General features: G+C 42.9%; 1 protein-coding gene across 11 annotated transcripts in view; it reads left to right on the forward strand.

Annotated features, from left to right (window-relative positions):
* tjp1a (tight junction protein 1a) overlaps window positions 1-12,061 on the forward strand; it is an 83,418-nt gene that overhangs the window by 50,969 nt on the left and 20,388 nt on the right. For 7 of the 11 annotated variants that reach the window (XM_031846725.1, XM_031846729.1, XM_031846730.1 and 4 more), the window contains 8 exons: window positions 3,903-3,959; window positions 5,003-5,127; window positions 5,251-5,353; window positions 5,471-5,807; window positions 5,985-6,091; window positions 6,815-6,983; window positions 7,125-7,260; window positions 11,509-11,648. In XM_031846725.1, coding sequence (XP_031702585.1) covers window positions 3,903-3,959; window positions 5,003-5,127; window positions 5,251-5,353; window positions 5,471-5,807; window positions 5,985-6,091; window positions 6,815-6,983; window positions 7,125-7,260; window positions 11,509-11,648 — 1,174 coding nt within the window. The remainder of the gene's footprint in view (window positions 1-3,902; window positions 3,960-5,002; window positions 5,128-5,250; window positions 5,354-5,470; window positions 5,808-5,984; window positions 6,092-6,814; window positions 6,984-7,124; window positions 7,261-11,508; window positions 11,649-12,061) is intronic. The other 4 variants (XM_031846726.1, XM_031846728.1, XM_031846735.1 and 1 more) reach the window with 1 other exon arrangement.

The raw sequence follows: 12,061 nt of genomic DNA on the forward strand, positions 1-12,061 counted from the left end.
TGTGTGTGTGTGTGTGTGTGTGTGTGTGTGTGTGTGTGTGTGTGTGTTGCACAGACAAGTACACATGTTTGGTGGCTGCTCTTTGTTTCCCAGCCCTGGGCCTTGCTGGCCAAAGCTCAGGCCTGACTAATATGGATGTATAAATACACTAGGCTGCCGTCAGTTTGTGCTACATCAAGCGCACTATTGTTTCACAAAACTCTGTGACTTCAGAGATAAACCGCATCCTTTGTTCCCGTCTGTATTTTTTTATTATTACTTTACTGCAGAAAAATTAGTTCATGTTTGTTTTGGCCGGACATGTTCTGTGATCTTTGCTTTTGTACGATGTGGAATGGTCCAATAACAAAGTACATGAGATAACCAAATTACCATTTGACACTGTGTTCCAGCTTTTCCACACAGAAAATTCCTCTTTCTGAATTTCTTGTTAATGACAGATGAGACCACATGGGCCTCCGTCATTCACATCACAGTTGAATTAGCGGTTTAAATTCAGTCTGTTTAAGTAAATCGATTTTTCGGGGCCGATACCGATATTTAGGAGTAAAAATATGAGTGACATGATGGTTGTCACAGGGGAGGAAAGTGTGAGTACGTTGATTATTTACATTGCATCACACCAGCGGGCAGTCAACACTCAACAGGCTCTTACAGTGCTTTACTTTTGCATTGAATAAAAAATAAAACGGGTCAATGTCAGCTCACAAAAGAGCATAATGATAAATTGGTTGGGTTGTATTTCCTTCTCAAGCTTAAGCTAACACATTACTTGTGCCTGCTGCTGTCTGCTTTCTACCCTGCGTATACCTCACACTCGATCAGCCAGCCTGTTAATCACCGCTTCACAATGCAATGATTAATTACTGTAATAATCTCATCTGAGAGACTGAGCCTTAGTCCCAGTGGAGTAAATATTGTCAGCAGCCTAAGAGACAGACAGGTTCTCTCTCCTTAACCGCTTTTACCAGTTTACATAAACACTGTATCCTGCATCATTCTTTTGAAAACCTTTTATTGTTTTTCTTACAGACTTTCTGGCAATCCAGTTGCATGAGTTTCAGTGATTATCAACTGTCAAGGGGCAGCCCTAGTGAACAATTCAATATATTCTTCTCAGCCCTTTTTAATGTGAGGGGAAGTGCGACTACGGTGATACAACATGCAGTATATTTAACAAAATCTTTTTCTGATACAACTCAAATGTACAATATAGATTAAATTGTGCAGTGCCATTACTCTGTAGGTCTCCTGTTTCTCTTGTGACTCACACCTGATCTATGACCTCTTACCGCCGCAAGCATGTCTACGCCTTTATGACACACACACTCACACTTACTGGAAGTCCTCCCTTGAAAGGCCTATGGTGAGTGTGTCGGGTGTTTGGGTGTGTAGGACTTCAATGATTCCAGAGTGTTTTAAATCTGGTTGAGCAAAATACGTTTAACCCAAAGATTTACAAGTTCGTCATTGTCTTAGCTTGCTTTTCAATGAGGATTCAGTTGAATGGTTGGCATTCATTTGAGGTACGGTAAAGAGACAAGGGAGCAGAGAGTAAAAAGGAAGATGTCATTGAAGACATCATCCTCAGTCAGATTTATGTGTCCTCTCCATTCGTATTGTCTATGTAAGCTGTACAAGCAGCCCACAGCTCTCTCCCTCCTCCCTCTCCCTACCTATCAGTACAACCCACAGTTCAAGGACAAGGCCACCTGCCTGCCTGACCGCCTGGTCACATGACCCCAGCATGCAGTTTCTTCTCATGGTGTAGCCCCCCCCCCTCTGTCCGCCTGGATGAATGAAAGGATGAACGGATGGATGAATATATCACAAAACACTTTAGAGGAATGGATGTGTTTGGGAATGTCGGGGGGAGCCGTGGTTAAATGGGTCAGGTCCCTTCACACAATAGTGGCATAACTGGGAGTCGTAGGGGCAGACAACGGAGGGGGAGGAGGGGGAGAGAGGGGGGGGAACACCCAATTATGGACATAAATAACATCCACACAGTGCTGCGATGGAAATTAGGGTGAAAGGGTTAACTGTGTTTTCAAGAGGTTCAGACCAACTGAACTGAACAGAGTGAATGGAGGAGCACAGACACAGAATAGGAGACCTACAGTAAGTTCAACACCAGTTACTACCCACAGGGCCATAGGCTGAAAACCAGGACCATTCTAGACCTGTGGTAAACAGCAGGTTGGTTGTGTGTTGTATGGGTACCAGTGAGACAATGATATATAATCCAGGATGTCCAGTTGTAGTAACGGGTTGTTTTCATTTTTGGACGAATCAATCAATCCATCATTTTTTTTTCTGTAAATTGTCATAAAATAGTCAAAAGTTAGTTGTAATGGTAGTCCACAACCCCAAACTTATTATCTTTTAAGATAAAGAAAAGGATCACTTTTGAGAAACGGAAAAGTGTTTTGCATTTTTGCTTGGAAAATGACTCGACTAATATTTTGAATAAAGCATCGAGGAAATCAGCATCTCCTTCCTTGTGTTCATTTGTGTCCTTTTCCCAGCAAACCTACAGTATTATGTGTCTGGCCATGTCTAAAAACAGCAGACACACTCATCAGCTGGCTCCTGGTCTGTGTCCTCACCACATGCTGTCGGCAGCATTGCAGTGTCAACCTGCTGTGAACTTTGTCGTTAGGTTAGGGGAAGGTGATGACAGTTATGATTATGATGATGGGGGAGGTGGTTTGGGGATTAGGTGATGATTAAGGGGTGAGGGAGTGAGATTATCACAATGATAGGGTGTAGGATGGACAGATGACATGGTGTGTTATTGTAAGAAGAGCTGATAATAGAAGTTGTAGTAAATGAGCACCCTGCCACGTGTGGTGGTGTTTGTTTTTTCCTTCATCTGGCACGTTGGACTGTGCTCAGCACTCTGCCACAGACAGCTGTGCCATTACTCCCTGCAGGCAGGCAGACAGACAGGACAGCAGTGTTGCTTTCTCAGCTGGAGGGAAGCGGAGTAAAAGCTGTAATTTAAAGCTGGAAACATAGCACTCTGGGAGTTAAAAATAAATAGTGATTTGAGACACAAATTAAGGAGTGTCTGTTGGATCTAATAGTAGTAACATTATCACATTCTTATAGCTTCATATTCAGAGTTTTCTAGCATTTTCCATTCTTCATTTTGAGTAAATAAAACAAAAAAAGCCCATACTTAAAGATGAATCATGCACCGAGAGAAACCTGTGTGATGTAACTCAATTAGAGAATGAACGAAAGCACAAGATGCATGCCTAGCATCAGTTTAATCCAGTGTGGCAGGTCAGAGGAGCAGCTAAATATCTCCTTTGCTTCAGCTCTCTCAGATGACCTCGACAGAAATAATGTAGGAATGTTCACTCAGTCTTCTGAACCTCAGTCAGTCTCTGCTGGCTGTTTACTCATGCTGCTGTCATTCATAATCTTTTCACATGTACACTTTTAGGACTTAGTCGTGCAAATAAGCGATGGAGTCTACCTTGCCGGGAGCCAAACAACTACTGAAACAGGATATAGAAACATGAAGCATGCACATAGTTTTCTGACTGTCACGCTTCTCTAAAGCTACATATAAACAATGTTTTCTTAGCAGAACTTTATGAGTCATTGACATTTTGAGTGTGTTTGTATAATTATGTCTTGCACACTGGTTAAATGTGCCCTCATTGAGTTCATACTTTTCTTTATGGGAACAGAAGGATTTCCCAATAAAAAGAGCGTTGTCCTAAAATCATGCAGGCTCAACGTCTTCCTAAACAGAACATTATAAACTTCACAAAGTTTGTTGCATCATTATTGTAATGGGCTGCATTAGGATACACATCTGTACTTGATGTACATACTAAATTGGCCCCAAGATGTTAACCCTTTCCTTGTTGTTTCTTGCTTTGCAGAGTGCAGCGATGGAGGAAACGGTCATATGGGAGCAGCACACAGTAACCCTTCACAGGGCAAGTGATTACAACTCTTAAATCCACTCTCCTCTTTCTTCTCCTTTGCCCCCCCCCCCCCCCCCCCCCCCCCCCCCCCCCCCCCCCCCCCCCCCCGCCAGTCTCCGCGCTATCTCTAATCCTGCGGTATGTCTCGTGTGTTCTTCACTTTTTCCTCCCTGTCTTTCTCTGACCCATCCATCTCTCTTCTCGCTCTGTACCGTGCAGCCCAGCTGTAGCAGCAGGATGTGTGCTACTGAAACAATAGTCAAGAAACCCAGATGGCAGGAAACAATGCTAGGAAGACAGGAATCAGCATCCACATCCTTACTACTTCATTTCACTTCCTTCCTGTTGGCAACATTCTCCTCTCCTTCACACAGCTCCAGGGAAAGAGAGAGACGATCGCTTTAGTCGCTGTGCTGTTTGTCCTGTACTAAGTCGCATGTGATTGTGATAGATTGCATATAACTGATAACCCCTCATCATTGGGTTAATTATCAAACTATTCAAAGCCACAGAGATGGCTGATAAATACATATATTCTCATTGTCTTGAGCTTCTGAATGTACTTTGCTTCGAGACAGTGAAACAGTACTAGTTAGTTGGTGCTGTTGTGCAAGTGGGATTGTATAGAGCACCTGTCTAGACTGGCCTGCTTGCTGTAATCTAATTAGCAGGGGCTTTATCGAGGCTGAAGGAGCAGACCGGTGCTGCCTGCTGTTCTCTGCCTTGTGGTTTACCTGTGTTGTTGTTGTGGTTGTAAGATTACATCACATGGCTTGCTCCCTTGGTGCTGGCTCAAAAACATGTCCTCAAAACCCCCATGGAAACCTTCTTGGAAAATTATCATAATAGCTCGCAAAAAATAACATCGCTTTGTTCTTGTCTACAGTAAATGTCCCCGTATTTTAAAACCCATCACATTATTTTACTTAAATAGCATTTTCACTATTAATTAGTCTTCAGAGAGCACATTAGCCTGTTTTAAAGTCTGGGATGAGTTTTATGTAACTGCCATTTATGCTGTATCAGTCAGTGTGTATGTATTTCTTTGTGTGTAGGCCCCAGGATTTGGGTTTGGTATCGCAATCTCAGGTGGGCGAGACAACCCTCATTTCCAGAGCGGGGAGACGTCCATTGTGATATCTGATGTGCTGAAAGGAGGTCCTGCAGAGGGACTGCTGCAGTAAGTCTTTGAGTATTCTCATCAATAGTGGAGCACTGTTTCTTTGACCTCAGAATTAGATAATGTAAGCTCTTATTAAATGTCTCCTGTTCCCTTTTATTCTAAATACTTTCATTGTTTCAGAGAAAATGATCGAGTGGTGATGGTCAACGCGGTGTCTATGGACAACGTGGAGCATGCCTACGCAGTGCAGCAGCTCAGAAAGAGTGGCAAAAATGCAAAGATAGTAAGTTGGACTCTGAAGATGTCTTACCAAACCTGACATTGTGTGACATTGTGTACATCACAGTGAACCCTTTAATAATTGCCAGTAACACTCAAACACTTCCCGTCTATTCCAAAGACTATTCGTCGTAAAAGGAAAGTGCAGCTCCCTGTTTCTCGACCTGGGGACAGGGAGACTATGTCGGAGCACGAGGAAGAGGACAGCGATGAGGACGAGCAGGACGGCGGCTATGAGCACCACAGTGGGCATGGTAGCCAAAGTGCCTATGCGGGAGCGAGCGGCGGCACAGGCACCGGCAGGCGTCAGGATCGCGAGCGTAGCAGCAGCGGCAGGAGGGATCACAGTGCCTCGCGGGAGAGGAGCGTCTCGCCGCGCTCCGACCGCCGATCACAAGCTTCCTCTGCTGCACCGAGGCCTGCGAAGGTGACCCTCGTCAAGTCCCGCAAAAATGAAGGTGAGCAACGCAATGTCCAAACCACCGGAAAATGTTCCGTGCAGAATGTGGATAAAACTAATTCTAGACTCTCTGGTACTCAAAGTAAAGGTCAATCACAACTTTAATGTTAACGGCTTGCATTTTATTAGTTGATAATTAGTCGATATTAATTTGTATGCTTCTTAACTCTGAAAGTAGAATATGGACTGCGGTTGGCGAGCCACATCTTTGTGAAGGACATCTCTCCCGAGAGCCTTGCTGCCAGAGATGGAAACATCCAGGAGGGAGATGTCGTGCTGAAGGTGAGAGCAAAGAGAGACCAGTGTTTGCAGGAATTTAAAAGTGGGTAAAACACAGTAACGGGGAAATGTACTGATAAAAGATTGTTAGACTACACATAAAATATGAATATGTTAAGAAGTAGCTTTAAATAATGAGGTGGGGGTGAAAGAGAAAAGAGTATCAGCCAGGTTTACTGGAACTAGTCTGCTGTGGAACCTCTGAGAAAGTGGAGGTCACAGTTCATTAGTATGCAGACTCACCCGCAGGAATACCACACATTCCATTATTCCTTTGAATTTTGATCCATTCAATCACTAAGGAGGGTAAAATCCTCCCTCACAATGCAGAGATGCATTCAAAATCCAATTTACTGTATCAAGTGTTCTGAAGTGAGGCAGAGGCATTTTCAATTTGAAATGTAATTGCAGGACAAAGACCAACAGACATAAATACTTATGAATGAAGATAATAAAGTTTTGCTTTTATACAATATATGATTCAATACTGTGGACTGTTTGTCTCTGACAGCACTAAATGCATTGTAATACTAATTATATACATCTTTAAACTCTTTTGTAGCCTCCTGTACATTGTTATTGTTGATATGAAACTATGCACAATTCTTCTTTGTGATGATCCCATAGTTTTTAAAAGCACATCGTGGGGTCGACAGGAAAAATTGCCCAGTGAAGATGACTTGTCTATTCAGTTCTCATGCTGGCCCTCTCCTCTTCCTCTGGCAGATCAATGGCACAGTCACAGAGAACCTATCACTAATAGATGCCAAGAAGCTGATCGAGAGGTCAAAGGGCAAGTTGAAGATGGTGGTGCAGAGAGACGAGCGAGCCACGCTGCTCAACATTCCCGACCTCGATGACAGCAATCCATCAGCCAATAACTCCGACAGAGACGGTGAGACAACCGACGTGTAGCCGTACTTTGTTGGGTTGCAGCTAGCATTTGATCAAAAGACAAATCTGTAATTTGAAAGGAGTTGATCTTGATTTACGTCATTGATTAAAGGCTTATACATATTTAATTTTAATTACACAGACATTTCAGAAATACATTCACTGACATCCGACCATTCCAATCGATCCCACGGGCGAGGTAGTCGATCACGTTCGCCTGACAGGCCTGAACCATCGGACCTTCTCCGTCACTCACCTCGGCAGATCAGCAATGGCAGGTAAGCGAATTGCACAGGCACACACACACACACACACACACACACACACGCACACGCATCTAACTGCAAATCTGGTGATGGGACACAGCTGTCACACATGCCACAGTCATGCATCCATGCTCCCACCAATCCAACTTCATACATCATGTTGACACCCACGGGTTAGTGGGTGCAGAGTAAGTACCTTGCACCACTAATGCATAAATCAATAGATAAAGTCATTGCATGCATAAACATCACATCACGCCATCACCGAGTTCCAATAAAGCCTTACTCTGGAAGGGGACTTGGGAAGAGAGGAGGGATTAACCCACCTCCTCCTGGTGGACCAAAGGTCTTGTTTTGAAAGTATAGAGATAGTTTTAACCATTTCCTGTCCAGAGAATCACCTTCAAACTGTATACGGTTGTCTCAGCTTTATGTTGTCCCTCACTTAAATCCTGTAAAGCTAAGTTTATTTAATATTCAACACCAATGTTACTCTCGTTGCCATTACTCATGCTTATGACCTGAACATTAGTGTTCGCAATAAAGTCTTTATTTCACAATGCGTACTGGATTAATGCAATGCCATTGCATAGCTATTTTCTGCATATACTCTGTACACATGATGTGCTTTTCTTTCACTACATTTGAATGCCCATAATGTCTCTTTATCCTTCTCTTTTTCGTCCTGCCAGTTGGAGCTTCCAGTAAGTTGTATTTGTTGTAGTTTAGTGGTTTTCTAGCCTCTTGTAGCTGACCAGCATGACAAAAAGGAGAGCTAGAGGAAGTCATGCAAGTGACTGTAGTGACTCTCAGTCAGTGTGGAGCTCAGGCATTGTAAGTAACTGAGTGTAGTTGAATGGGGCACGATGACTAGCTCTTGCAGACTTTAATCCAGTTGATAACAGGACTGTTAAGTGAAACAGGCTTGGCACTTTTTGGATCAGACCCATGCTAATTAGAGATGCACCGATACTGATATTGGTCCGATACGGACTCAAATCGCTGGATCAGGTATCTTTTACAATATGCCGATCTGGTATCGGATACCATTATTTTGATGAACAGCAAGTCAGTACATTATATCTATGTATTTATTTTTGACAGTTTGTTTAGAAAACGATGTTTAAGACAACCTAATGTTGCCTTCCACACAGAGAGGCATACAGCTTATTAATTAAACACTGGTCTCGGATCGGTTGTTGGTATCTACTGACAGCCTAACCCAGGTATTAGTATCCATGTCGGGACTGAAAAAGTTTGATCGGTGCATCCCTAATGCTCATTCTATCATTGGCCTCAATGAGAAGAGACAGAGGCCATGTTGCTGGTGTCTAATGAGTCAGTGTATGGCTGGGTTTGATACTGTGAAGTAGGGGAGGGTATTGAATCAGGGCCCCAAATCAAAGCAGCCTTTAAGCACTTGTTCTGGATTGAACTGTCAGAGTTTAGTAAAACCAGATCTCCATTTCATCCTATTTATATGGGTTTGGAGTCGCAGACACAGTAGGCTGTCTGTACTCCAAACCATGATATAAAAAACTATGTTAAAGAGAACATGTTTTTTGACTAGATAGAAAACTAACCAAATGTGTTATTTTTATAGTATTAAAACCCAAATTTAGCTGGAAAACCAATGGCGGGATTGAGCTATTTCTTGCATTACTTGTGTTGCTCTGACCCACACATCCAGCTGTCGTAGCTGCAGGATGTTAGATCACCACGCTGCTGCTAGTTTGGCTTTCCTAGCCTAGTTGCTTGTCACTGATATCACAATAGAATAGCCTCCAATACTGCCGTTTTCATTAGATGCTACATCATGTCAGACTGTGGAGTAACCTGAATTGTTTCAATGCAGGATGAGGGCAGGTTCACTGTTGCACAGATTACTTCCAATGTAAGTGAATGCATCCCTCTGATAACAGACCAGTGTGTATTTGTTTTGAGCCCTATCACTATATATGCACCCTTTACTTCTGTTGCTCTCTCCCCGATCCCTCTTTTATCTTTGTGGACTAAAATGTGTGTCCGTTCAGATGTTAGAAAACCAATTGTTGTGTCATATTTGTGTGCACCATTTCACATGTTGTATGACTGGTTAATCTGGTAAGCACAAGACATTGTCATAAGAGGAGTTCCACCTGCTTCTAACGTTTGTTTGTGGTTGAAGAACGTAGTGAGGAAGTAACAGTCTGATGGTCCCAAGCCTGTGATGTCAGTTAGTTTTTATTTACTATCTCCCAGTTTAGGAGGGGGAGAAGGAATTTGACATACTTCCCACAGTGCTTTGCCCCAAGCCAGATGGTTCGCTTAACCTGATTGGCTGTAGGGCTTAGAGGCATTCTTTTCCCGAGGGCGCGACGCTGTTGCGTGTTTTTGAATTAAAACATCTCATCAGAAACGCCCTTCATTCAAAGTGTCTGTTAGTCAGCGTGGGTATCGGCTGTTTTACACTCTGTGTTGTCTCTCACGGAATTACACTCAAAGTCCTCTAAATGCTCGTCATGGTTCAACTTACAGAGACATTTGTGTGAGTAATTAATCATTTTAGTTTTTAAAAATGTTTCTTGTTAATGATACATGCTTCATTGTTAGATATTTTGCTATTGCAAATTTAGTTGGTTTTGCAAAGAGCTGTCAGTATATCTAGTGAGCCTGTGGATGGATGAAAGTATACGGACCGGGACTGTTATGCAGTGCAGAGATTCTGCTCTAGTAGCAGTACCATATTTTGCATTGTTTGTTTATATCTGTGCAGCCATGTCTCTCCTGCTCCTTCTCTTTCACTGCCTCTCACTTCCCTCGCTCACTCTTGCCTGTACCCATACTGTACGAATGTGTGAGCCAGGGGATTGAACAAAGGTGTCTGTCAAATGGAGTTTGTTAGTGTGAAGCCTTTTTCAGTGCCATTCTGCAGCAAGGACTAACAGATTTAGGCCACAACCACTCGCTCATCTCTTTCTCTCTCTCTTTCTGTCCCTTGCTCTTGCTGTGCTTGTCTCTCTCTTTTCCCCTCTTACACTCTCTCATTCATCTGTTATACACAGACTCAAACATTCACACTCTCTTTTTCCCTCTCTCTCCCATTACAATTCTGTTATTTCTCTTTCTCTCTGTCTGTCTCTGTCTCTCTCTGTCATTACAATTCTGTTATTTCTCTTTCTCTCTGTCTGTCTCTGTCTGTCTCTCCTTATTACAATTCTGTTATTTATCTCTGTCTCTCTCCCTCCTTCTCTTTCTCTCCCTTTCTCTCTCTCATTACAATTCTGTTATTTATCCTGAGGCTGCAGCTCTCATTTGCCATTCTCCCTGCACAACAAAGTCCCTTGCAGGACTCACTGATGCCATGTACATGGTTGTACATGTACTGGTTTTACATTTGTGTTTTACTGTTTCATTTATGGGTGATTGCACTGTACTGTATGCTTTCCCGACACTGTATATTCATACTGTGTGAGCAAAAATGAGAGAATGGGAGAAGTGGCTTCGTCTGAGCTGGTGGCACTGCCTGCACCTTCACATTCTTGTGCTAAAGCTTCTGAATGCAGCTCAAGTACTGTGCCAGCAGGCAGTCATGTGACCAGATTGGAATTCAACCATTGTTTTAAGCAGCAGAGCCTTTTCTACTCTGTTAGTCACAGCCCACAAGACACACACACACACACACATACCCACACACCCCCACCCCGTTTCCTCTTGTTTATTCTATCCAGGTTAAACAGGAACTTGGACTGAAAAGTATCCTAACTCAGGAGTTTATGTTGGGAGACTTGGTTTGATTTTTCTTTCTCTGCCTGTGTGCTTTTATTGGAATGGTTGATAGAATGGGAGTTTACATCAATCATCCAGAACAGTTTCATTTGGAAATGAAAACATTTATGAACCCTGTCTGCTCCAATTTACATTCTATCAGTCTGTGGTTGGGAGTGTCGTTAGCCATTTGGAGGGTCTTATTTGACAAAGGCCGCACATCCTTCTTTTAATAGCTTATTGTCTTCTCATTTGATTTTCTGTCCACATGCCCTTATCACGTCATCCATGGTCCATGCTTTTTCCTTTTGGGTTTATTTTAGTCTTCCTGGTGATGTCAGCACAGGACAGAACTATATAAACATTCACAGAAAACACCGGGTCATTCTTCCACACATGAGCAAAGATTCTGCAGTCATTTAAGGAATGCATTAATGGAGACTGTTCTTGGTTACGGCATTGACAGTCCACGCGTACCGAATTGCCATGTGTAATTTTTTTTGTCTATTTCAGCCATCGAAGTCGAGATGAGGAACGCGTATCCAAACCAGGATCCATGTCCACACCAGTCAAAATCTCTGATGACGGCGTCTTGTCACAGGCCAGCGACCAGACCAGTTCCAGAGATGACAAACAGTTACCCCCGCTGCCTGGTACGAAACCTCTGCCCATCAGCCCTCAGCTCTACGGACTAGTGTGCTTTCTCATGTTGGCCTCAGCTGTTCCCACCTTTTTTATTTCTACATTTCATTGCCATTAGTACAGTAAAGTTTCAGTTATGTCTGAACAGCAAAGAGAGTTTCACTAACGCTTGGTTTATTTTAGTTTACTTTAATCACTCTACATGTATTGTTTTTTCCTGTGCCTGAAGACTAATAATTATAAAGACAAACAGTGTGCCTTCACTTTACAATTGGTTTCACTGTTACCAAACACTTGGCTGACTATCTTGTATCAAGCCTTACCGAATGATGAAACTGATGCTGTTCAGCATATACTGGGTGCTAGTTTCCTTGGGAGTGTGTGTGTGTGTGTGTGTGTGTGTGTGTGTGTGTGTGTGTGTGTG

Source organism: Anarrhichthys ocellatus, unplaced genomic scaffold (assembly GCF_004355925.1).
Source record: "Anarrhichthys ocellatus isolate YVR2014 unplaced genomic scaffold, GSC_Weel_1.0 scaffold6, whole genome shotgun sequence".
In the NCBI taxonomy this organism is placed as follows: Eukaryota; Metazoa; Chordata; class Actinopteri; order Perciformes; family Anarhichadidae; genus Anarrhichthys; species Anarrhichthys ocellatus.